The sequence below is a fragment of the Lissotriton vulgaris genome, chromosome 4_1 (genome assembly GCF_964263255.1).
Source record: "Lissotriton vulgaris chromosome 4_1, aLisVul1.2, whole genome shotgun sequence".
NCBI classification, from domain to species: domain Eukaryota; kingdom Metazoa; phylum Chordata; class Amphibia; order Caudata; family Salamandridae; genus Lissotriton; species Lissotriton vulgaris.
Window position 1 is genome coordinate 395,873,574 of NC_141691.1, and position 26,416 is coordinate 395,899,989.

The 26,416-nt window shown below is 46.6% G+C and overlaps 1 protein-coding gene across 1 annotated transcript in view; it reads left to right on the forward strand.

Annotated features, from left to right (window-relative positions):
• ZNF711 (ZFX family zinc finger ZNF711) overlaps nucleotides 1-26,416 on the forward strand; it is a 177,939-nt gene that overhangs the window by 51,176 nt on the left and 100,347 nt on the right. The window contains exons 3-4 of the mRNA XM_086918776.1: nucleotides 11,132-11,638; nucleotides 24,620-24,778. Coding sequence (XP_086774902.1) covers nucleotides 11,132-11,638; nucleotides 24,620-24,778 — 666 coding nt within the window. The remainder of the gene's footprint in view (nucleotides 1-11,131; nucleotides 11,639-24,619; nucleotides 24,779-26,416) is intronic.

A 26,416-nucleotide genomic window follows, 5' to 3' on the forward strand; every position in this document is an offset into this window, starting at 1 on the left:
GTCTCAAGTTTAGCGCTCTGAAGAAATTCTTCACAAGTAGCCTTTTCAAAGAGGAGTTCCAGTATCTACTTAATGGCGTCATTGAAAAGGACAATAACAATTAGGACTCCATGGACTGTTTAGTTGTTTTGTGTCAGAAAATAAGATTTCAGAGACTAGTGTTCATCTCTCTGCAGAATGTGTTGGCGTTTACAGTGACTAGTTCATTCCCTTCAGGAAAAGAATCGTTTTAGTTTTAACCAAAGTGAAAAGAAATAACAACAAAAAAGATTATTCTTAGAAAGATAGGTTTTTACAATAACATTCTGTTGTAATCTTCCTTCTTTCCTACCCCCCCCCCCCCCCATCCTCCTTTCTCCTTGGGCTCTCCTGTTAGAGTTTACAGTAGAATGTTAGCAGAGCTCTGCGTCTTGTGGAGAGTGGATGACCAATAAACAATACTAAATCCTACCTCGTTCATGAGTACTTCCTTTCTTCCACCATATTCCTAGATAGAGAAGCTTGCCTGTAGAGTTATACAGGTTAGAGAAATGATTGAGCAGAGAGAAGGTGTATGACTGAATTGTCGAGTAAAATGTAGGGTTGTGTTAATTGTTTGGCTCTTATCTTTTATGTAGGAACTATCAAGAACTCTTCTTTTATAGTTATTAATCTGAAGATATCCAATAGCCAGAAAACGTAGACCCAGGCAGACTCCTGGATCTGGAGGCGGTCTCTCTTTCTCTTTCTATTCCCCTTTTCTGCCAGTAGATGTGGGTTGCAGGTTGTTATTATATCTGCACCAGCGGCTGCCCTGTCTATCCCTAATCCTTTTGTCTTTGTCATTCCGGATATCCAGTATCCACTGTTATGCAGTTTCTTCTGTCTAATATAAACAACAGGAGAGAAAGGGTTAGTAGGCAGTTCTTCTACCCCTTATTACTAATATATCAGAAACAACAAAAGAGTACCTGTTATAATACAATGATCAATACAAAAAGAGATCAATAGAAAGGGAAGGTGAACTCACAATGGCCACCACCACAAGCATAATAATAAGCAAGAAAGTAGGAAAACGAAGTGAGTTAAACCCATTCAGTGAACAGGAAAAAAGAACCCTCAGGCACCAGCTGAAGTCGGTTGCCAGTTGTCTTCATTGGGTCCTTTATAAGAAATACTTGACATAACTACGTAGCAAGTTGAAAGTGCATATTAAAAAGAGTATTGACTAATTCCCAAACAGAAATTTAATGTGGGGGTAGTTCTAACTCTGTTAAAAACAATTGTGCATGAGAAAGACATATAGATGGTTGAGTTAATTTGAACCATGCGTCTTAATCTAGGGTCGACATGTTTCTGCTTACACAGGCCAATAGTTGGCTTAGCATTCATCAGGACCATACATACCTTCGCCCATAGGAGGCAAGGAAAAAAAGAGAAAGTGTTACAAACTTGATTATCAAACAAAGCACAGGGACTTCCTCGTGCTGCCCCTCCAACAGGTAGGGGTTTGTTGAATTTATCAGATTAGGGTAAAGTACCCATTGGGCCAATGGCAGGGAAAAACCTTCACGCCAGAATGTATTTCGTCCTAGCGACTCCCCGCCGGATAACCTACTTCGATCACTTCCACGGCCCGTACACGTTTCTTCTGTCTAGCCAAGCCAGTAATCTACCAGCCGTGTCCTCCACTTCAAAACATGTGTTGTTGAGTGTCACTCAACCAAGGATATGTTTCTTTAGACCAATGGCCTTCAAACAATACATCAAGAAAAAAAATGGTTAAATACATTTATAACAATAAAACCATATATCAATTATTCAGATAAAATATATCTTCCAATAATATCTCCCAGTAATTTTATAAAACGCCCCCACACTCCTACTGGTTCTCAATCAATCAATCAATCATGGGTTTGTTAAGTGCGACTACTCACCCGTAAGGGTCTCAAGGCGCTGGGGTGTAGGGGAGGAGCAGGATCCTGTCCATCAAGGAGGAGGCCTATCGAAGAGCCATGTCTTGAGGTCCCTCGTGAAGATTAGGAGGGATGTCATCTGTCTGAGGTGGAGCGGGAGGCGTTCCAGGCTCTGGCCGCGAGGAAGGAGAAAGAGCGGCCTCCCGATCTGGACTTCCTGGTGCGGGGGACCACAGCGTGGGAGAGCTGGGATGATTGTAGGGTCCTTTGGGCTGTGTGGAATTTGAGTCGGCTGTTCAGGTATGCTGGTCTGGTGTTGTGGAGGGCTTTGTGTGCATAGGTGATAATCTTGAAGGGGATTCTTCCCTTGATGGGGAGCCAGTGGAGTGTGCGCAGGTGCTGGAAGATGTGGCAGTGTCCTGGCAGGTTGAGGATTAGTCTGGCGGCGACATTCTGGATGTTTTGTAGGTTTCGGTGAGGTTTTTGTTGATTCCAGCATAGTGTGTGTTGCCGTAGTCTAGTCTGCTGGCGATGAGGGCGCGAGTGACAGTCGTTCTGTCTTTAAGGGGGATTCATTTGAAGGTCTTGCGTCGGAGGCAGAGGGTGTGGAAGCAGGCGGATGCGATGGAGTTGATCTGGCGGTCCATTCTATGTTCGGAATTCAGATTGATTCTGAGGTTGCGTGCCGGGTCTGTGGGGGTGGGCGTGCTTCCGAAGGCGGGGGCCACCAGGTGTTGTTCCAGGCGTTTGGGTGTGGGCCCATGATGAGAACTTCTGTTTTGTCTGTGTTGAGTTGTAGACAGCTGCTCTTAATCCATTTGGCGACTGCTTCCATGCCTTCTTGAAAGTTCTGTTTGACTACGTTGGGTTCGTTGGATAGGGAGAGGAGGAGTTGGGTGTCGTCTGCGTATTAAACCATGTGTAGTCTGTGGCTTCTGACGATGGGGGCGAGCAGTGCCATGTAGAAGTTGAACAGCTTGGGGCTGAGGGAAGATCCCTGGGGGACTCCGCAGGTGGTCGGCGTAGGGTCCTGCGTGTTAGGGTGCTGTAAGGGACTGTGTTGAAGGCCACTTAGAGGTCAAGGAGGATGAGGGCCACGGTCTCTCTTCTGTTTCTTCTGTTCAGGAAGGAGCGGATATCTGTGCTGGCGAGGTGGGAGGTTTCTGTGCTGTGGTTCTTTCTGAAGCCGGATTGGGAGGAGTCGAGGATGTTGTGCTCTTGGATGAAGGTGGTGAGTTGGCTGTTGATGGCTTTCTCCGTTACTTTCGCTGGGAACGGGAGTAGGGAGATGGGTCAGTAGTTCAGGAGGTCGGTATGGTCCGCCGAGGGTTTCTTCAGGAGGGGGTTGATCTTGGCCTGCTTCCAGTCATTGGGGAAGTAGGCGTTCACGAGGTAGTGGTTGATGGTGTGGCAAAGCATGGGAGCGATTTTGTCTGTGGAGCTGTTGAAGATGTGGTGGTGGCCGAGATCCGTGGGGTCCCCGGAGTGGATTGACTTCATCGTCTTCCGTGTGTCTTTGGTGGTGAGGGCTGTCCAGTTGTCTGTCGTTGGCTTCAAGGTGTCTGGGTGGTTGGTGAGGGTTCTGTGAGTTGGCTCTGTTTGTCGAAATTGTCGTAAGTGTTCTTGATTTTGTCGTGGAAGAAGGTGCTGAGTTTGTCGCAGAGGTCTTGTGAGGGATGGAATGTCTTTAGACCTGCTGATGGGTTGTGCGAACTCCTTGATGATGCTGAAGAGTTCTCTGCTGTTGTGGTGGAGATTCTGTCTTTGATCGCTTTCTTTCTTGTGTTTCTGATGAGTTGGTGGTGGGCGTTGGTGGCGGCTCTGAAGTTGTTGTGGGCTTTTGTAGAGTTGGAGTTCCTCCAGGCCTTTCCGAGGTGGCAGCATGTGCGTCTGGACTCTCTGAGTTCGGTGGTAAACCAGCTGGCTTTCCTGGCGTGTGTGTTGTTGTTCTTCTTCAGGGGGGATATGTTGTTGGCGCAGTCGGAGATCCATCTGTGCAGAGTTTGGGCTGCAGTGATGGGGTCGTTGTTGTCCGTGATAGTTGGGGTGGAGTTGCCGAGTAAGGAAGTGAGCTGTCGGTGATTTTGGTCCAATGTTTTCGTGGAAGCAGGTGCTGGGTTCTGTGGATGGTAGGTGTTCTGAAGGTGAAGTGGATGCAGCAATGGTCTGTCCACAGGAATGCGGTGGTGTGCAGTGTTTGGGCTGCAGTGTTGGGGTCGTTGTTGTCCGCAATAGTTGGGGTGGAGTTGCCGAGTAAGGAAGTGAGCTGTCGTTGGTGATTTTGGTCCAATGTTTTTGTGGGTTCTGTGGATGGTAGGTGTTCTGAAGGTGAAGTGGATGCAGCAATGGTCTGTCCATGGGAATGCGGTGGTGTGGCGGAAGGTGATGGAGGATCCTGTTGTGAAGGTGGGGTCGAGTGTTTGTCCTGATTAGTTCGTGGGTTCAGTTACGTTTTGGAGGTTGTCCAGGAGGGATGTAGTGTTGGGGTCTTGTTGGTTGTCGAGGTGAAAGTTGAGGTCTCCCAGCAAGATGTAGTTGGTGGACGCGATGACCTGCGGTGTGATGCTGTCCGTTATGGAGGTGGTGAATGGTCTGCAGAGTCTGGGGGGTTGGTAGATGAGGGTTCCCTGGCGGGTGCTGGTAGTGCTGGCCTGTATCTTGAAGTGTAGGTGTTCCATTAGGTCTGTGGGCTCCTCTGGAAGTGTGCTTAGCCGGGGGGTTGGTTTGTGGACGTTGGTGATCGCCCCCCAGGGTGGGGGGGGTCCTTCTGGGAGATTTTGTATCCTTGTAGTATGGCTATGGCGATGTCAGGTCCAGAGGTGGTGTTGGTCCAGGTTTCAGTGAAGAATGCGACGTCTGGGTAGGTGCTGTTGAGGAGGTCCCAGATTTCGGTGCCGTGTTTGTGGAGGGATCGAACGTTGAGGAGGATGCATTGCAGGGTCTTTGGTGTGGTTGCTTTCTTGCAGGTGGGTTGTGCTGGATCCATGGTCTTGGCAGTGCTGCAGGAGTGGCGGCAGCGGTGACAGCTGAAGGGTCCGTGGGGTCGGCAGGTGATGCTAGCTTGCAGTTGTTGTGGCGACCTGGTTTGAGTGCGTAAGAGTGCCACTGGGTTGTAGCGTTGGTGGTTCGCAGGTCCAGGGTTTCTGGCGCTGGCCGCATTCGGGGAGCGGACGGACGCAGACTGGTTTGCCGCTGGCACGCAAGCAGCGCGCCCGCGCAGCGCCCGCCATTAAGTAGGGGTCGGGGAGTGCTGGGCAGATGGGAGGTGGGAGCGGGGAGGGGAAACTGGCTTGGGCTGGTCTCGCTTGGGGGGGAGGCTGTGGCAGCGGGAAACAACGGGCGGAGGTGCACAAAAAAGGAGCGAAAACAGCATAAAAGTAGGAAATGGAAAATTATAGAAAAGTGATAGTGATGAAAAGTGATAGAGAGTGAAAGGGTGAGAAAATAAAGGGTGAATAAAGAAAAACTGAGATGAAAGGAGAGGATAAAGCAAGCAGAATAAACTGAGCAAGAGTAGGAGTGAGAGGTCCACTGGGACCACCAGGGATGAGGCGCGGTGGAGGAGGGCCTCGAACAGCAATACTCGAAAATGCAGGGGCTCAGGAGGGCCTCACTTGACGGTGGAGCTGCAAGAGTGGCAGAGCAATTTCAGTGACACTAAGTCAGTTGTCTTGCTCCCAATGCTCTCCATGAACATCGCACTAACTACCTTCATAAATCTTCCGTAGCACCTGCTATGTCTAAAAAACGCATCTCAGCTAAAATTTCTATGGCATGTTCTCGAGTCCTAATTTCATATTTCAAGAATATTGGGCGTAACCATTGTATCCGCTGTTGTTTGAGTTTTGAGCAATCCAACAAAATATGCAGCATGTCACATTTGGGGTTCAACCCACAAACAGTTCTCTCCTGTACCAATCATTTTTTGCTTTTGCAGTCTCACTTATCTTACAGGGGTTGAGTCCAATTCTTACTTTCAGTACTTTGCTTCTTAACATCTGGTTTGGAAGTGTATCCACATATGGATAACTCACTTTATTCCGCCATGCATTTAACATAAAATGTACAGATTTGTTCTCTCTTCAGTATTGATAGTTATTTTTGTCAGAAGATTTTGTGCCTATCACTTTTAGCTCACTCTTGGAGATTTCTATTTGTAATGTCTGTTGAAGCAGCTTCATAGCTGTGCAAACGGCAGCCAGGTTAGACCTAACCTTTTTTTGCGCATTTTAGTTCTCTTTACACAATTTCATTCTTGCATCACTGATAAATTTTCTGTCCATCCTTCCCACTCAGTTTCCCACAGAATCTTATTAGGGCTTTTGCGGCCAGCATATTCCATGAAATCCTGGCTGAACTGGGAAGTGACGGTAAATACTTCAGGCATTTAGCCTCCTCTGCATCCCACCTGTTTTTACAACTACTATATAGCAATTCAGCTCCATATTGGAGTTGCGGGGGAATCATCGCTTTGTAGGTTTTTAGCATTGGTCTACATGGCATTTCTCCAAAGGCCTTATTAAGTTTGTTCAGCCCACTTACCGAGGCAATAACCCGTGCCTTTAAAGCCTCTAGGTGAAATTTCCATTTCAGAGACCGCTCAAACCAGACTCCAAGGTACTTATATTAATTTACGACTTCAAGTCTCTCCGAGCCTAGGTGCCACTTAAATTTGCTTTTAGTTTTCCCAAAGCAAAACATTTGTGTCTTATCCATGTTTACTACTAATTTTTACCATCTACAATATCTCTAACATTTCTCATATTTCGTTTGCAGGCCTATTTCAGTCTGGTCTAGGATCAAAAGATCATCTGCATACAGGAGGCATGCCACGTGTTTACTACTGATTTTGGGGCTAAATCCTTTTACGGGAGATAGCGTCACGGGCAGGTCGGCAACAATGAGAAAAGTAGAGGGGCTAATACACAGCCCTGTCTTAATCCATTATTTACTTGTATCATTTGCATTATTGTCCCCGTGGTATCCAGAATAACCTGGGCCCAATTCCTCCTATCTTTGGATGTGTGGCAGACAAGTTTTTGAGTGCGAGGGCAGGGGTGAGGGAGTGGGGAGGGGGTGGAAGCCACACCCTGTTATGGTAGCTAAAACCAGGGCTGAACTCTTTATATGGTGGCTTGGTCACTGGGTGCCCACGAGGCGGTAGGGCTCACTTCCACACAATTCTGATGACTCAACACACTTTTCTGGGTTCAAATCAACCTGGGCCCTCCAGCCAAGGAGTGTTTCAGGTCTACACGGTCCGTGTGGCCTCCAAGGGTGGTGACACAGTCTGCACAGTGTTTGTGTCGATGGGGGAGAGAGATGTCATGGCGGGATTATAATTGGTACTCAGGGCACCGAGGCGTGCTCACTGCTTGAAACCCTCTGGTGATGGTAGCAAAGGTACATGGTGCCTCAACAGCAGGCCCCAAACCGCAACATTCAGTGGGTGACAGCAGGCCATGCAGCGCAGCCAGAAACAGTCACCGTCAGTTCAGGCTGCCCCAGCCGGGCACCGACTTTCCAACTACGAGGCAGGACATGCTTTTCTGCAGCTGTGAGTTCAGGGGGCCAGTAAGTTGCATATTTTACCCAGATGCAAGGGGGCTTAGACGCACTAACCGCCTGTGTTACATACATCCTTCACTGAGCTGGGATCCTTAGCCGGAAGCTCAGCCATCTGATCTCTCATGCCCCTGGCACCACCAGTTCACTTCTGCTGCTCCCGATGGCAGTAGTGTAGTCACTAGATGCAGGCGCTCCCGGGGGTGGACCCAGTGTTCGTCCGTTGCTGGGAGCAGTCCCGCTCTCATCAAGGTCTGTAGCAGGTACCCCAGAGGCTGTGGCAGTTCTCACTTTATGGGCCCACTGTCTCGTTTTCGGTCAGAGGTCGCTGAATGCGATGAGGGTGAGCGATAATTGGCTGATAACACAGTCTCAAACCTCGTGGGGCCACCCGATGTTCTCCGCCAGTATTCCAAACAGGCCCATTCACCGTCCGTCTTCATCTGCTCCTCATTTACAGGGGTCGCTGGCCCACTCAAGGCACGGCCAACCTTGCCACCCAGGCCGCACCTTCGTTTTCCGTCAGCGGCCATGCCAGGTGTGCCGCAGTCATATGGAACTTGTCTCGGTGGTTAGGGAGAGCGGGCAGCTAGTGTGTTCCGCTGTTGATATCAGATTTTCATGCGACTGAATGGGATTTAGGTAGCAGGAGCCGCTTGAGTGAGTGGCCATCTTCCTCGACAGTTGGCCACACCCCCAGTTTTTGTAGCAAATTTGTTTTAGAACCCTTCCTCTCCCTCAGAAAGGCCCTAAGAGTATGCTAAAATCATACCCAGACAAACGAAAAGAGACTAAGAAGTTGTTTGTGAAATTTGAGGCTTTTCATGCAGGTTTATCCATTTCATAGCAATCTATTTCTCGATAAACAGTCTTTTTCATCCTGCTATGTTATATGGAAACAAATACATTATTATTAGATTGGCTAAAAGATTTCTGTACTAGATGTAGATCTGCTATTTCAGCTTTTTATAAGGATTATCCTCAAAGCCCACACCTTCAAGGCAGCTTCGTGGCACTCATTTTACACTTTCATTATACATCAAGCTTTATTGCCATGACTCAGATGCCAAGGCTGACATGCAGTTCAGGACTCTTTGATGAACCTCTTAGTGTAGAGAATGAAATTTTATATTTTATTCCCCAATGTTCCTGTGCATGGCCTGTTGCTCTATTCAGGGATTATGGTTATCAGTATCCCCCAGACTCCAGACAGACTGAAATGTTTTTTACCTATATTCCTGGTTCTTCTGCGGAGTAGTCCAAAGTGAAAATATAAGCAACCTTCTGAAGCTTCACCTTAATGGAAAGAAAGAGAACATTATTTCTATCTAATCATGACTCTTAGTGTTCCTAAAACAACCTACTCTCGCAGTGCTGGTGAAGTGCATGTTGTTTAAAAAACAATGTCCATTGTTAAGACTCTATGAAGCCTATGTAGAATGTAAACTATTAAGCTACATTGTCCCGTTTTCCTATACTTTTCTTTTTAAAGAAGATTTGTTAAAGAGTTTTATTGTCACTTTTCATGAACTAGTGACGTTGTTTGTTGTGTTCTATCTAGGACCCCGATCAATATTGTGACCTTATGCCCCTATATGGCTATAATCAATAGATATTCCCATAATGGCATAAACGATCAGAGCCATATTTCAGTAACTCGTCTCTGCAGCTCATTACAGTACATGACACAGCAGAAGCCACTGCCTTAGATTCCTAGATAACACACCAAGTTCTTTCGACAGCTCAAACCCCCCAGCAACCTGGGAAAGCCCCGCTTGCTTTTTTTTGATTAGTAATAGAACTCTTGCAAGCACTGTAAGAACGACCAGTTCTTAGTGACCTCTTTATTGACGTCTTATGACCAAAAACTTACGTCAAACTCGGCACCTTTCAGGTATAAATAATACCAACGTTGCCTTAAGCAAACACGGTGGTGATGAATACTGGAGCAGAACAGCTGTCCCTTGCAGAGAGCCCAGCAGATGCGAGTAGCCTAAGGAAGCTGCCCCTCCTCCTTGACGCGCTGAGAAAGACGCTGTCTTTTCTCCTGCCGAGAAAATCCAGCTCCGGCGTTTCCAGCCTACCCTTGCGGGTAACTAGAATATCGAGTCCTGAGAGGAGATACCAGACCTCCAACATTCTATTCCAGAGGTACGGTGCTGACTAAACCCTTAGAGAGAATTCTTGAAGCAAACCCTTGGCAAAACCAACTTAACTTAAACTGCTACTTACTTACTCCCTCCCACGTATTAGGCTTAGGTCAGGTACATTGGGGTAGGCGTAGTTAGAAGCACCAGTTGAGTACGTTAGACAAATGTATATATGAATGTATATATTTTATTCATTTTAACCATCTTATGGCTAAGAAACCATATCAATGCTTTTACAGTATTATTTCGTAATACTCCTTTTACTGTACGCACTTTTTATAACAACAAGTCTTGCAATTGTGGCAATTCATTTCTCTTGCTTGAGAAGGAAGACTGCTCAATAAATAATATCTTTTATTGAAAACGCCCGTCTCTCTATTCTGTGCATACTGGTGAAAGTAATTCTGCACAACTGACTGAGTGAAATAGCTGTCTATTGTTTCACACGACTCTAGAGATTGACTCTTATTCTGAGGAGCAAAGTTGTCATGTTAATGCGGTTGTTGGAAAACTGAATCCCTTCTTGTCTGAGCCAGGGAAGCTGATCACTTCCTCTTCAGTCAAGAAAGTTTCCAGTGACCTCTGAGCTAGCTGGTACAAAACCAATTAAGTCTAACATAGTTAGTAGAGACCTAGAAGACCGCACTCGTACGTCTATACTGCTGTTTATGTTATTCCAATGCGCAGGGCCTATAGGGAAAATAGGAACTACACTACATGTTAAAGTAGAATTAGCATATATCTACAACAAAACACAATTTGCCCAATCCAGCCTACAGATAACGCACAAACATATTTCATACCCATGCCAAAATCTTTATCTCTAGATTGTTTACATTTAAGAGTAAATGTTTTCTTGTTTTGGAAATTCTCCTAAATGAAAACCCAAATTCACAAAAAGGTTTTCTATGGTGTTCAGAGAATTCTGAATGGTCTTTTGAGTGACATACACCAATCACTCCTCTGCTGTCTTTCAGTAAGACAATATAGAAGATTCATCTAGCGTATTCTTCCTTCTCCTCTTCATACGGCCTACTTCACCTCAATACATGCCTTTTGTATTCTTTAAAGTCATTGTTATTTTGGTTGTGTTAACAGAGTTCTTTTGACCATGTGACCAAGTCAATAGTATAGAAATAACAAGATTAATAAACAATGTTGGCTGAATGCCTGTGTCATGCCATAAAGTTTTTGTCTTAAACTAAGATGGCTCTTAATATGCTGGTGTTTGTGGAAACTAAATTATCAAATAGAACAGCTCACTTAATGCCTGAATAACTACATCAAAAGGGCTTTAAACGTGCTCTTAGATTACTGCCATAAAAGAAATGTAGGTGGCTAATGCCTATTTGGCTTTACATGTTCATGCTTTGACATCCTTTTTTAGTATCAGTCCTAACTGATCAATAATCCAATTATTGTAAAATAAATTATTGTATATATTAAATACTACTGTTTTCAGATATAGAGCATAGGACAGAATATGTTAATTACTAACTTTGTTTTTACATTTTCTTCCAGTGGCTGGAATGACTGGTACTGCTCACATCGATGGAGACCATATAGTTGTCTCTGTTCCTGAAGCTGTGTTAGTTTCTGACCTTATCACGGATGATGATATAACCCTTGAACATGATCTTTCCTCTGAGGTCGTCCAAGGACCTGATATTATCACAGAGACAGATGTTATAACCGAATCGGAGCTAGTAGCTGACGAAGCCATTGAGGAAGCCTTAGATAGTTGTGAACATGTTTTGACTTCTGAATTGATAACAGGAACTGTTAGTATGCGTGATCAGGTGTTTGTGGCTGACCTTGTTACAAGTCCTGATGTACATTTGGAGCATGTGATTCAGGATTCCATTGTAGGACCCGACTCTCCCGCTGTAATTTCAGAGGAAGTACTTGAAGCAACCTGTGATACAGAAACTGTAATTCAATCTGCTAGGAGTGTTCCTGGGTCAACAGTTACCATCCAAACTGAAGATGATGGCAAGAGCACCTCAGAAGATTATTTGATGATATCTTGTAAGTACAAAAAATGGATGTGTGACATGGATATTTACATAATACAAACATGCTAACATATTACCAGCAACTGTTTGTTTAAATTGTTTGAGGATGTATGATAATATATTGGCTCAGGCTTCAAAATTAGTGTTTTCCATTCTCTTGACCTGGTGTAGAAAGTGCCCTTGATCTTTATATCCGAATAAAATTAAAACTACTGAGCCTTGTAGCAATATTAATTTTCTCCAAATTCATAACTTTGAATCATTGTCAGCCGCCAAGCCGAGGGGACTAGGGGTATTTAAGACATACACTTTAAAAACACTTTCCCCCCTATCGGTTGAACAGAGTTTCCCTTGACAAAACAAATGATCCTTGGTATTATGTAGGCCTATCATGTTCTCCTATATGGGCAATTTGAGGGGTAACTCCACTGATTTGCTTCCTCACAGTAGCTGGATTCCAGGTGAAAGTAGAGGCTAGGAAGTCTACTCTACTTGTGCCATGATTCTCAAATCCCCAAAGAGTTTGTTTTTTTAATTCACAAAAAAATTACCCCTACTGTTGGCGGTGCATTTTGGATCCCCCGAAGAGGGCTAGCACTGTCAATCTGCTGCCGCAGCTGAAAAGCATATGAAGAAAAGAGGCAAGAGAGGGGCATGCCCTGTGTTAGGATGCTGAGCTTCCCACTCTTTCTACTTTTTCATTGGACTAAAAATGATCCCAGATGTCTAAGTGGCATATCGAGCCCCAGCAAGAGAGGATAGATAATGGCGTAACATTACCAGTCTGCTCCGTCAACATACCTGAAGTGCTGTTGGTGGGGACATCTACATGACCCCCTTCGCAGCCATCGTCAGAAGCCACGGACTCAACATGGTCTCCTATGTTGAAATTACCCAGCTGATCCTCTAGCTCACCAATGAACCCACAACCGCCAGAACAACTTCCAATGTGGAATGGAGGCCGTCGCTACATGGATGAAAGACAACTGCTACAAGCTCAACTCGGAAAAGACCAAAGTACTCATCCTGGGGCCCACTCCTTCCGCCTGGGAAGACTCCTGGTGGCCAGCCTCTCTGGGATCTCCCCCCACCCCGAAGGACCATGCATGCAACCTTGGCATCATACTAGATTCCTTGCTCACAATGAACTGCCAAATCAACGCAGTGTCCTCATCCTGCTTCCACACGCTCCGCCTGCTCCAAAAGACTTTCAGGTGGATGCTAACATAATCTAGAAGGATGGTCACCCATGCACTTGTCACCAGCAGACTCAACTACAGCAATACACTCTACGCCGGCATCACCCAGAAACAGCTCTAGAAACTACAGAACGTTAAAAATGCTGCAGCCAGACTGGTCCTAGACCTGCCCCGCCGCAGCCACATCACGCAGCACCTCAACAACTCTACTGACTCTCAGTCAACAAGAGAGCCACTTTAAGCTCCTCACTCACGCCTACAAAGCCCTACATGGCGAAGGACCAGCGTACCTAAATCACCGCCTCACATTCCACATACCCGCCAGACAACTCTGATCTTCCCAACTCGCACTCGCCTCCATCCCCAAGATCTACAAGACAAGAACCGGAGGAAGGTCGTCCTCCTACCTCACCGCCAAGACCTAGAACACCCTGCCCCTGCACCTTAGGCAATCTGCATCACTGACCCAATTCAGTAAGAACCTCAAGACCTGGGTCTTCGAATGAGCCTCTATCCAGTCTGACCAGCAGACACCCCCACAGTGCCTTGAGACCCTCACGGGTGAATAGCTGCACTTTACACGCCTTTGATTTATTGATTGATTGGGTAGATGCCACAGGAAAGCATGTCTTATGCCAGGATATATGTACCTCAGAGAAGATTAAAAGACTGCAGTTTGGGTTTATTTATAGATGGTTTTTACATATACCGATTGCCTTTTGCACCAGCAATAACTGCTTTACAAAAGAGATTTAAAACAAAATATAATATTTGTGTAGAATGAGAACCATTAATAGTGTCTGTATGATTAAACAGCAAGTCGATCTGCAGGGATAAAAGTTACTTGATTGTGTGAAATAACATTCCAAAATGGTCCTCATTAGTCTTCATGAAGTGCCACAAGGAAATGTATATCCACCTCGAATTTGAGTTTTTTTTCCCTAATAGTTCCAGCTTTTGACCATGTATTTTCCCATCTGTCTAGGGATTTCTCGAATGAAGTCTAGAAGGAAAAAGATACGCTTATCATCATTTTCTAGGTATTTCTGTTCAAACATTTTGAAGCCTCTGACCTTGTTATATAGTTGGTATTTGAAAGGAAGTGAGTAAGGTTCTCATGTTCTCCCCAGACACAGTTTGGTGTTGTTGATTGATGAAACATTTTCAGATTTGATTTCAGGAGAATTACCCTTCTAGCTAAGACGAAGAGTCTTCTTTCCCTGAAGTTTGCGTGTTGTACAAGGTTCAGTTGTACTTTGGGTGTAATGTCGAATAGTCCTACGTGCCTGGCAGTGTGAAAGGTCCAGAGGATAGCATGTTTATTGGCTGATCTTAATGGTTGAATTGTCTATTTACAGTCAGATTTATTTTTTGTGGAGACCAGGAGGAAAGTGTGGAGGGCATTACTGAGGATATAACCACTGATCTGCCCTACTGGTCCCACTGCATGATTACCCTAATTGAAATACAGATGGATAGGTATAAGCCCCAGAAGAACATGCACTGTTCCAGGATACCTGGCCACTCGCCATTTTATCGTTATTCCCATTATTCCTGATGTCTAGGAGGCATTTTAGGTAAATAGAGGTAGGTCGTTAGTGGGCGAGTACACTTGATCTGCTCCACCAGTGTAAGGGAAATGCAGATAATGGGTTGATATCAGAAAGAGACATTCCTTGCGGCATGACAAAAAACTGCTGTCTAACTTACTCTTAGCTCATGGTCTTGGCAGGAGAGTGGATAAAGCCTTCCCTGAAAGGTTCATCTGTGGGGATGACAAGGCAGCCATGAAGTGGCTCCCCTGGGCCTCTGATTCGCCTATAAACATTTCCAATCCAAAAGCACACCCTCTCCAACGGGTGTTTTAATTTGGCAGGGTCTATCCTAACACTTTTCAGTAAAAGTCACACAGTGCATTTTACACTGTACTTTTCTCCAATATATTGACTAAGAAGCTGTGACTTTTATAGCAAGTTCTTCACTAATGAAATAATATCAACGGTTGAAAGGCCCTACGACGGCTCAGCAGAGCAATCGTTGCTGCATTTTCCTTTTTTGTAATTTCTTTAATCTTCTGGGCAGACCTTTCCTTAAGCCACCATTAAATAATATGGGGCACTGCAGATGTAGAGAAGTTTAGTTTCATTTGTTCAATTATTGAACACTCCCGATATATGTGGGTCAGCTCCTTTCTTAAAAACGCAGTAAGATCCACAAAGATCCAGAAAATCAGTGGACGGGTAGCCTACTGGTGTGGTTTACCACTGCCTATGGCTTAACATTGTTTACTCATTACTGATAGCAGCTCTTGTTTGCGGCCCGTTTTGTATTTTATGAACTTTGTATTTTTCTTATTCTCATTGTGCGTATTTTAAGATTGTGATTTTACGACTGAAGCCTATTCTTGTTGTAAGGCCCAAGAAAATGCTGTTTTCATTGCAAATTGCACTTTAAGATTTCTGTCCAATTTTTACTATATACTTGCAAAAATTTCTTGTAATCATCATGCTTTGTTTTTTCTTCTATGGCCACATAAGGTCCAATAGAGAACTCTTTTGATTTTAATTTGAAATAACATCCTTAGGCAGCATGTGCCATTTGATTTCAGGAAAATATTAACAATAGCTGTCTCACCATCCACATAAATTGGCACTCAATTACATGTACTGTACTACCAGTCTCATATGTTTTACTAAAATAACTCAATTTCTTTAAAAGCCTGCACCCATGTGCCCATCTTATACCACAGTGCTTATCAGGAGCCCTGGTTTGTCACAAGGTGCTAGGGTCAGCACCATGTGTAGGCAACAAAACTACATAAAACAAGCATTGCCAAAGCCAATAGGTCTCACCTGTGTGAGATCTGTTGGCTTGGGCAATGTATCTTAGCCATATTGCAACATGGCTGAAAGTAAAGACAAAAAGCTGCCTGATGTAGCCAGTGTTGACCGCGTCATTTCGCTTTTTTTTCTTTCTTTTAGTCATACTGCACTGAAGCCAGTGCTGCTGTATATTATGGCTAAAGAAACATTGACAAAGCCAATAGATCTGACATAGGTGAGACCTATTGGCTTTGCCAATGCTGTTTTTTTTTTTACTTCGAACCACAAAGCCTCTAGGTAATCCGCACCCTGTGTAAGTATTAAAATCATTGATGTCAGTGATTTTAATAGATTTTAATATTTTGCTGGCTGAATTCTCACATCTATGGTTTTTTACTCCTGACCTCTCAATGTTTCTCTGCAAAATGCTCCTCCATTAACATCCTGCTGCTTCCTCTTAGCAGTCTGACTTGCAAACCTGTTTAATGAAATGCGTATTTGGCAAAGAAAAATATTTGCATACATGTTTTGTAGCTACATTTAAAATAGCAAAACATAAGATTAAAACCTAAAAACAGCACATCTAAAAATATGTATGCCTCTTTTGTACATTTGGCCCTTAAAAGCCCCTGCTTTAGCAAGTGTTATAATTGCTATTGTTACAGTGTTTTACAAGTGCTTTGTCCGTGCTCTAATGCACTGCGCATGTGAACATACGTGTGAACTGGTCTATTGAAACCCACCTATGTTCTTGGTGTTCTACAGTGCACCATCACATGCGGCATGGAGTACTGTGTGGGGCCCTCGTGTGTACAAACACGTCGTATATTTGCAGGAAGTGGCTTTTGGGCATTCATAGGAACACTATAATTTTTATGTATGATCAATTCAGCGCAGCTTATGCCTCACAACTTTAAGATGTACAACACATCGTATTTGTTCACAAAACTCTCAGCAGTCTGTGTTACGCACTCTGTGTCCTTGAAACAGACTGTACTGTGAACAGCACAATACCACCTAACGCAAAACACTAGATGAATCCTCTGGGCTTCAAAACCCCATTTCGTGTTTGTATAAAATGCTGGTAGTGTGCATTCCATGGTGATATCCACTTTGTAACTATACTGCACCCCGTGCTGCACGATGTGCTATGGTTACTTAGAGTGCTGTGCAGTGCTGAGTGCAGACTGAGCCTTCAGTGCCTGGTACACATGAGACATACCATTGATAACTATCTCAACTCTCTGCACACTAGTGTTCTTAATAGAAGCACTCTGATGTACAAAACATCGGTTCAATCTGAAAGAAACAGGTTAGTATTAGATTCCTTAACTTGGAATATCCCCAGGCGTCAGACTGGATCCGGAATTTTTTTGCGTAGCAGGACCCTTGCGCGTCCGTAGGCGTCATCTGTGGCTTCGCGTGCGTCGTCGGCGCCGTGATGACGTCGTTGGAGTACTTAGACGCTGCCTCCGCGTGCTGAAGTCAGTTTTTATTTTTTCCGCGCCAGCAGCGCAGATCCGGAAACAGTGGTACCTTAGTCACTTTTTGACTAAACTTTTTTGAGATCTTTTTGATCATTCTTCGAGTCTTCGACTCCGATCGGTGCCTATAGGGATGCCAAGTTTTAAGCCTTGTGGGGACTGCGACCGACTGATGTCGGTCACCGACCCTCACCGTCGGTGCCTCCACTGTCTCGGCGTCGATCATGACGACAAGACCTGCTCCGACTGTCGGGCCTTAACCTCGAAGGCTAGGCGGGAGCGGTCCCACAAGCAGCTCGAGCTCAGGCAGTCGGCCCGCGCCGTGAGAGGTCCCGGTCCGGACGGAGGTCGAGGGACCAGTCGCGAGGGGTGGAGCCATCACAGCTCCGGGAGTCGACATCACTCCTCAGGTTCGAAGTCGTCGTCCGGTAAGCACAAGAAGTCGAAGAGACGTCATCGCTCTTCCGATTGCCCCCGACGCTCGCGCAATGCGGCCGGGGGTTCGGGTGACACTGCCCACGCGGCTCCGTCGGAGTCGCGGGCGTCGCGACCTACCCCATACCATCCGGTCCCTGGGCAGCAAGCGACGCCGGAGGAGATTGAGCGCTTCTTCATGGCCCGGCGGACCCGTCTGGGGGCCCTAGCAGGTCGGTGCTTCGGCCACTGGATCTGCTTCTGGATCCGGATCGTCGCCGGTCAACTTGACGACCTCACCGGCGCCAGTTCCACAGGTGTCACCTCCGTCCTTTGGCGGCGCCATCCCCAATACCTCCCTCGACCCGGTTCCGGCGTCAGAGCGGCGCCGCTGGGCGCCGCTCTCGACGCCGCTTGGGGAGTTCTACTTCAATGAACCGGCCCCTTCCTTTGACAACCCTGATTATCAGGAGATGGGTGATAAGGAGTATTGGAAGGGGTCTGAGGACCCTCTGAAACGTGAGTGTCAGTCCCAGGAGGACTGGACAGGTGGACTTGGGGATTCCAGTGGTCTGGACACTTCACCAGACACTGGTTTTGTCTCACCTCCTACCGTGGCTTCGGAGGAGGGGGGGCAACCTTCAGTGTGGTGTTTACGCGGGCGGCCAAGGCCTTGGGCCTTGAGCTCCCTGTCGCGGCCGTGAGGACTAACCTCCTCACTGAGGTCCTTAAACCGCAGTCAAGCTCAAGTGAGCCTCGGCTGCCGTTTAATGAGGCATTGACTGACGTTCTATTGGGCACTTGGTCCAGGCCCGCTACAGGCCAGCCTGTAGATAGGAACGTGGCCAGGCGCCACCGCCCGGCCCCGGGCGACCCTTGTTTCCTGTCCACCCACCCCATCCCCGAGAGCCTGATCATCCAGGCCTCTAATTCCCAGACCGCATTCCTGTCGGCTCCGCCTGATCGGGAATTCAAGAGGTATGAGAATTATGGAAAGAAAATATTCTCCTCCCTTAGTTTGGGACTGCGGGCTTCCAACACTGCATGCCTCTTGGGCCGTTACACCCACTCCCTGTGGGACACGGTCGCGGACGTGCTGCCACAAAGCCCAGCGGAGGTCAAGGCTAAACTCGCCCAAGCCCTTGCGGAGGGTCGAGATGCGGCACGTTTCTCCATCCGGTGTGGGCTGGATACCACCGACTCACTGGGCAGAGCGATGGCAACGACGGTGGCGATTCGTCGCCACGCCTGGTTGAGGTTCGCCAACTTTTCAGCGGATGCCCAGAATACCCTCATGGACATGCCGTTTAATGGCCGTCTCCTCTTTGGCGACAAGGCAGACCATGCGCTTGACCGCTTTAAGGACTCCAGGGCTACGGCCAAGTCCTTGGGCCTCTCGGCCCCGCGCCAGCAAACCGGTGCCTTTCGCTCCTTTCGTGGCCAAGGAAGGGGCACCCCCACACTTGCTGTCAGCCACGCACCGCAGACTAACATCCAACGCGGTGGCGGCCGTGGAAATCGCCGTGGAGGCGGTCGGGGACAACGGCGAGGCCAGTCCACACCTTCCCCCGCAGCATCTGCCTCAAACCCTCCTAGTCCGTGCTTTCAGGCCCATGTGACGCCAGTGGGGGGCAGGGATCGCCATTACCAGTCCCACTGGCGCACTGTCACATCGGACAGGTGGGTGCTGCAAATCGTCCGAAGGGGCTACTCCCTCCCCTTCGAGACGACCCCTCAAGCCATGCCACCGCAATACCACCGCGTATCGGGGGATCATATGCGGCTTCTGCAAGAGTTACGGCCCTCTTGGCCAAGGGGGCCATCGAGCGCGTTCCTGGGCCAGAAGTAGGGTGTGGTTGCTACTCCCACTACTTTCTGGTACCCAAGAAGGGCAAAGGGGGCCTACGCCCTATCTTGGACCTACGGAACGTCAACGGCTTCCACCGGAAGAAGAAGTTCAAAATGCTGACTCTGGCTCAGGTCTTAGCTGCCCTGGACCCAGGAGACTGGATGGTAGCGTTGGACTTGCAGGACGGCTATTTCCACATCCCCGCCCTGCCGGCCCACCGGCGCTACCTGCGGTTCACGGTAGGCCACAAGCACTTTCAGTTTACCGTGCTCCTCTTCGGCCTTACCAGCGCCCCACGGGTGTTCACAAAAGTGATGGCGGTGGTCGCAGCTCATCTGCGCAGGTTAGGGGTTTCAGTCTTCCCCTACCTCGACGACTGGTTGTTGAAGGCGGGCTCGCCCCAGACAGTCGTCAGCCACCTCCAGACTACGGCAGATCTCCTGCACCAGCTGGGGTTCTCCATCAATGTGCCAAAGTCACATCTGTACCCCTCCCAGAAGCTCCTCTTCATCGGAGCGGTTCTCGACTCGTCGCAGTTTTGGGTGTACCCCCCCGAACAGCGGGTTCGGGATATTCAGGCTCTGATTCCGATCTTTCAGCCGTTATCCAGAGTCTCGGTCAGGTTGACGCTGCGGCTTCTGAGGCCGATGGCCTCCTGTATCCTTCTGGTGCATCATGCCCGTTGGATGCGGGCTCTGCAGTGGGACCTGAAGTTTCAGTGGGCCCAGCATCAGGGCAACCTGTCCAACCATGTCCTGATCTCAAAGGGCACTGCGAGAGAGCTGCAGTGGTGGCTCACGGTCCGCGATTGGGTCAGCGGCAGATCCCTATCACTTCCCCAACCGAGCACATAGTTGTGACGGACGCGTCCCTCCAGGGCTGGGGAGGCCACAGGGGAGAGGCGGAGATCAGAGGCCTCTGGTCTCCAGCGGAGTCCCGGCTCCATATCAACCTTTTGGAGCTGCGGGCGATTCGTCTAGCACTGAAGGCATTCATCCCCTCTGTCTGGGGGAGTGTAGTGCAAGTGTTCACGGACAACACCACCGCCATGTGGTACTGCAACAAACAGGGCGGGGTGGGGTCGTGGACCCTCTGCCAGGAGGCTCTGCGCCTCTGACAGTGGCTGGAACATCAGGGCGTGACCCTGGTGGTTCAACACCTGGCAGGTTCTCTGAACGCCAGGGCGGACGAACTCAGCCGCCGATGCATGGTGGATCACAAATGGCGTCTGAACTCAGACGTGGCTCAAGGTCTGTTTCTGCTGTGGGGAGAGCTTTGGTTAGATCTATTCGCCACCGAAGAGAACGCGCAATGTCATCAGTTCTGCGCATTGGAATTTCCAAGGCGGCACTCGGAGACGCTTTTCGTCGCGAGCGGAGTTGCAGTCTGTTGTACACCTTTCCGCCTATACCACTTCTGCCCAGAGTGCTGAAGAAGATCAAACGCTACCGGGCCCAAGTCATCCTTGTGGCTCCTGACTGGGCACGAAGGTACTGGTATCCCGAGCTACTCAGTATGTCAGTCGATCCCCTGGTTCATCTGCCTCTTCAGGAGGACCTTCTGTCGCAGCAGCAGGGGACGGTCCTCCACCCGAACCTGTCCAGTCTCCACCTCCATGCTTGGAGATTGAGCGGCGACAGTTGAGGCCATTTGACTTGCCTCCTGAAGTCTGTAACATCATTCTGGCAGCCAGGCGTCCCTCTACGAAGTCGGTATACGCCTGCAGGTGGAACAGATTTGTGGCATGGTGCACAGCAAAGGCTGTGGATCCTCTCTCTGCCCCTCTTTCTGAGGTTCTTCTCTTCCTTCTTTCTCTTGCCCAGCAGGGCTCTACTCAGGGCACTATCAAGCTCTACCTTTCTGCCTTTCAGCCTTTCAAAGGCTGCCTGATCAGCCTTCTTAGTTCAAGTCCCCTATTGTAACTAGTTTCCTGAAAGGCATCGCAAACACGGTTCCTCCTGTTCCGTTTGCGATGCCTCAGTGGGACTTGAACCTGGTTCTTGCGTATCTGATGTGCGCTCCCTTTGAGACACTTCACAACTGTCCTCTCCGCCTTCTTACTCTGAAGACTGTTTCCTGGTTGCCATCACATTTGCGAGGAGAGTGAGTGAGCTCCAGGCTCTTTCCTCTAAACCTCCTTTCCTTTCTGTCCATCCGGACAAGGTTGTGTTGCGGACTAGACCCTCTTTCCTGCCCAAGGTCGTCACGGCCTTCCACATCGGGCAGTCTATCACCTTGCCCACCTTCTTTCCGCCACCGCATCCCTCAAAAGAGGAAGAGCGGCTCCACCGTCTGGAACCAAAACGTGCGCTCTATCTTGATCGCACTCGCCAGTTCCGGGTGGATGACCAACTCTTTGTTGGTTACGTGGGCGCTAAGAAGGAACGGGCGGTACACAAGCGGACCATCTCTCGGTGGGTCGTGTTGTGTATCAAGGCTTGCTACTCCTTGGCTAAGAAGGAGCCTCCTGTTGGGCTGAGGGCCCATTCCACTCGGGCCACGGTGGCTACTACTGCCCTGGGTCGGGGAGTCCCCTTGCAGGACATTAGTCCGGCAGCTACATGGGCCTCGCTGCACACGTTCGCAAGACACTACTGCCTGGAGGGTCAAGTCCAGAGGGATGGCTTCTTTGGCCGTTCCGTCCTCAAGGACTTTCTGGTGTGATTATTGGTTTGCAAACCCACCACTGGGGTTGATATTGCTGGGGTATCTATTCTAATGTAAGGAATCTAATACTAACCGGTTTCTTTCAGATGAACAAGTTACTTACCTTCGGTAACGATATATCTGTAAGAAACAGTAGTTAGTATTAGATTCCTTACCGCCCCAACCATCCTCCCCGTTCTGCCAACCGATATCTAGGGTTACGGTCATCCCCTTTCAGGGCCCTAGTTTCAATGGCACCAGTGTTGATTTTTAACGTGTCTCTGCGTTTCTGGCGCGGAAAAGCTGTGTCTAAGAACTGATGTCAGCACGTTGAGGCGGCCTCTAAGTACTCCGACGACGTCATCACGGCGCCCATGACGCCGTCGACTGACGCGGAGCCGCAGACGACGCCTACCGACGCGCAAGGGTACTGCTACGCAAAAAATTTCCGGATCCAGTCTGACGCCTGGGGATATTCTAAGGTAAGGAATCTAATACTAACTACTGTTTCTTACAGATATATTGTTACCGAAGGTAAGTAACTTGTTCGTTAGGACTACTAGAGCAAAGCAGAGTCTGGACGATTCAGTGACTTGTCTGTGTGTGCCCGTATGCTAGAATGCTACACAGGGGAGCGCAAATCTCATACAAAGTCTAAGCCAAAAGTATGCAGTGTAGAGACTATCCTAGACAGAGGAACAACGTTTCAAAGGTTCAGACTTACCAGAAACTTCAAGGAAAATGGGTTAGGGTGTCAACATTTTGGTCTCTTCCCGAGTAAATCTACGAGACCATGTTGTCAGCATGATGCAAGAAAGTGATAGAGCCTGTAGCTGTGCTGCCAAATCTGTTATTCAATCTTCCCTTCCATCCGAACCAATCCGTCCTACTATATTTTACAAAAAATATTTAAACCACCTCTTGTTTAACTAGCAAGTCCAAGTTGCCTCAACTGAGTTCTCATCAATGTCCTCCTCTACTCAAAGCAGTCCTAAAGCGTGCATAGTGTATAATTGTATGTATCCATCTTCTACTCTTAAATAGATAATTAATCTTCTATGCTATAGATTTTGTTTTAAGTTTTTAACTTCCATCTCCTGATAGGAGGTTTCTATTATTTTATTGGACAGTGGTTGGGTGACAGACCAAAGCCCACTGGGTATCATCAGCATACAGGATTCATTTTGTTCCCGGTGAGCCAAAGGGTGCATGTAGCTGTCAACAAGCATTCTCAAAGCCAACAGTTCTCTCCCGTCAGACCTAATGGCTTTGCCTGTGGTTTTAATCATGCTGTACAGCATCTCTGATGAAAAGTGGGCACATACTACTGCAAAGGCTAAGGCTGTTACATAGATGCACCTAGTGACTACCTCAGAGATGAAACTCTAGTGCCTGTTTCTTGCAGTGTACCATGACCTTGGATGTAGATACCTTTTTGGATAATGTATGGAATGCCCTGTAAAGGAACCTACAGCTTGAGTTGTCCACCAGCAAGTTTAAAGCGGACATTAAAACCTTGTTAATCTGTTAGACCTCCTTCACACTAGGCTGTTATTAATGGATAGACAAGTGCTGCCCCATCTGGAAGTGTTTTTACAACTCTGTTCAGTTTATTTCTCTGGATGATTGCCCCTCTAGATTGATGTTGACAAGGGGGACTGTCATTCCCGTGTCTTCTCAGTTAGTGCTTACACAACCAGTTTTATTAAGTACTAAATGCTAGATTTGCATCGTATTGACAACCATTTTGTGGTCTAAATTGAAAAATTACATAAGAAAGAGAAATGAGTTATTACACTCTGTGACTAAGCAGCAGTACACACAGTGAATAGTTTCTCCCACCACTCAAACGCACACAGACATGTATCTTACCATGCACGTAGGAACTCAGTCTATTCATCTCTGCCATATGGCCATGGACCTCGGGCATTATTCAGTACACCACAGTTTCTGGTGCCACCACATGTTGTTCATTAGGTGGTAGACTGCGTCATGGATGTCCTTGCGCCTCACTGGTAAGGAAAACTAAACCACAACAGAGACTTAGAGTGACCATTGGCCACACTATATATTTCTTATGGCCATAATATGCATAGATATATTCAAGCTATGCACAAATTGATTCTTTAGAATTCAAAAATGCCTAAGAATGAGTGTCCCACAAGTTCCAATAAAGTACAGAAAATACAGCAGAGAACATTTTGAAAAGTGGTAGCAGAGTATAATGCTGGCGTGTCGTCGAAGACATATCTTGATTTTATCTCCTATTCTGTACAGTTGTATCATCCATTTCATCAATTTTTTGCCTTGCACATATTTAACTTTAATTTATATACCCATGCATAAAACTAATGTTACAGAAAGGTGAGTTTTCATTACTCCAAAGGTTATATATGTTAATTTATTAAATGTCAAGAATGCAATATTGACTGATGGTGTACCATAATTTGAAATATGTGTCCAGAGTGTTTATCTTAAAGCTTTTCCTCGATTTTTGACAAGTATCGCCCTTTTCAGAGTATACACATTTAATATATTTTGTATTCATTTTCCAATCCTGTTTTTGGTTTCATCTTACAGTGGATGACGTTGGTGAAAAGTTGGAGCAAATTGGAAGTACACCTTTGAAAATTAGCACTGAAGTTTCACATGATGGGACTGTCAAAGAAAATGGTTATGGTTCCGAGGTTATAAAAGTTTATATATTTAAAGCTGAAGCTGATGATGATGTGGAAATAGGTAAGTTATTTTCCTAAGTATCTTTGAGACCTTTCTTAGGGTGTTATTTTGAGATTAAAACATTACGAATATCTCATCTGTCGTGTTACAAGTATCATAGGCTATAATGAATTTCTAATACAGTGAACAGGATAGCTGCAACATTTGTTTCCTAGTATGCCGTCAGCTAAACTCTACATAAGGCTCCAAGTTAGTAAACTATGGCATTCAGCTGTTTTTAAACAGATCCGATTGATAGATTACATATGAAAAAGTGGGAAATATATGCATCATTAATTTAGGTCTGCAATTTGTGTAAATAAATTTTTTTAACATTCACAATTTCTATAAAAAGCGTAACATCCACATACGGCCATTTGTGCACTCCTGTGGGTCTTAAATGTGCAATAGATCATTTATTGATTCAGATGTTCTTTAAATACTCTTGCACATCAAACAGAGAATCCTCCTGTGAAAACAACTATGTAGCAAGTACTTATTTTGGGTCAGCGGTTTCCAGGGCACTCGCACTTAATTGTCAACACTTTGCTCTCATGACAGCCTGCCACATAGTGGTGCTGTTTGTCTTATTTGTTTAGGAGCATAACTGTTGTTTAATAATTGAATATACATCAAAATCACAAATACCTGCCACCCAAAGCTATAAGTTTAGCTTGGGCGGCCTGTATTAGTCATTTTAATGTAAATGTAAAGTCTGAATTGTCACACTTGTATGAATGTGATGGCTAGTAGTGATAGAACTTTCATTGGCAGCGCTAGTGGGAGCAATAGGTGGTGAGAGCTGCAGTGGCCTCCTGACAAAGGCCCTGGCACTTTTTTTTTTTTGCAAACTAAACACTGCGTGCAACGTGTTGTCTTAATACAAGAACTTGTAATAGGACTCTTTTTGTAAAGCCAATTCAGCGCATGTTTCCATACAACTTCATGTAGAGCTCACTTTAATCTTACAAACTGCCCTCTCTATTTTTCTTTCCTCACTTCAGGATTTTTAGTGCTAAGGTAACAGGCTGTGTATTTTACACGAGAAAGAGAAAAGGCTCACTTCAAGACTTGAGCAAATGTGGGCAAAGGAACATTTCAGCAATCTATGTTTCTTTATTGCATGCTTTTTAATTACCTGTGCTGACATTGTACTTTTCTTCGTTGTCTATACTGACTTTTAAACTGTGGATGTGGATTTGATAGCAACTGAAACATCATATAAATTGTATAGTGAAATATTTGTACAGTTTATCTGTTAACAGAAGTATGTACACATCAGTGGGCATCTACGTGGTACCATAATCTATGTCACTCTGTTTAACTAGAATGAAACTCAGACGCTCTAAAATGGAAGGTCACTCCAAGGAGGCATACCATCAAACTTCTTCATTAGTTCCAGCAGGATGGAGTTCCATAATTTCACTAATGTGAAGCTGCCATTCTTTCGATATAAGTTTCCAGACATGCCCATGAGATATGGGACCTACTGCATGACCACAATCCAGTCCTGCTCTTCCTCATGGAAACATGGCTAAACCCAGCCTCTGCACTGGACATTGCATCAGCCAACCCCACCGCTAAGGATCGCCAAGCAAGACCCTCAGGACAAACCCAGTGGTGGAGCCACCACCATAATCCAAGATACCATCAGCCTTA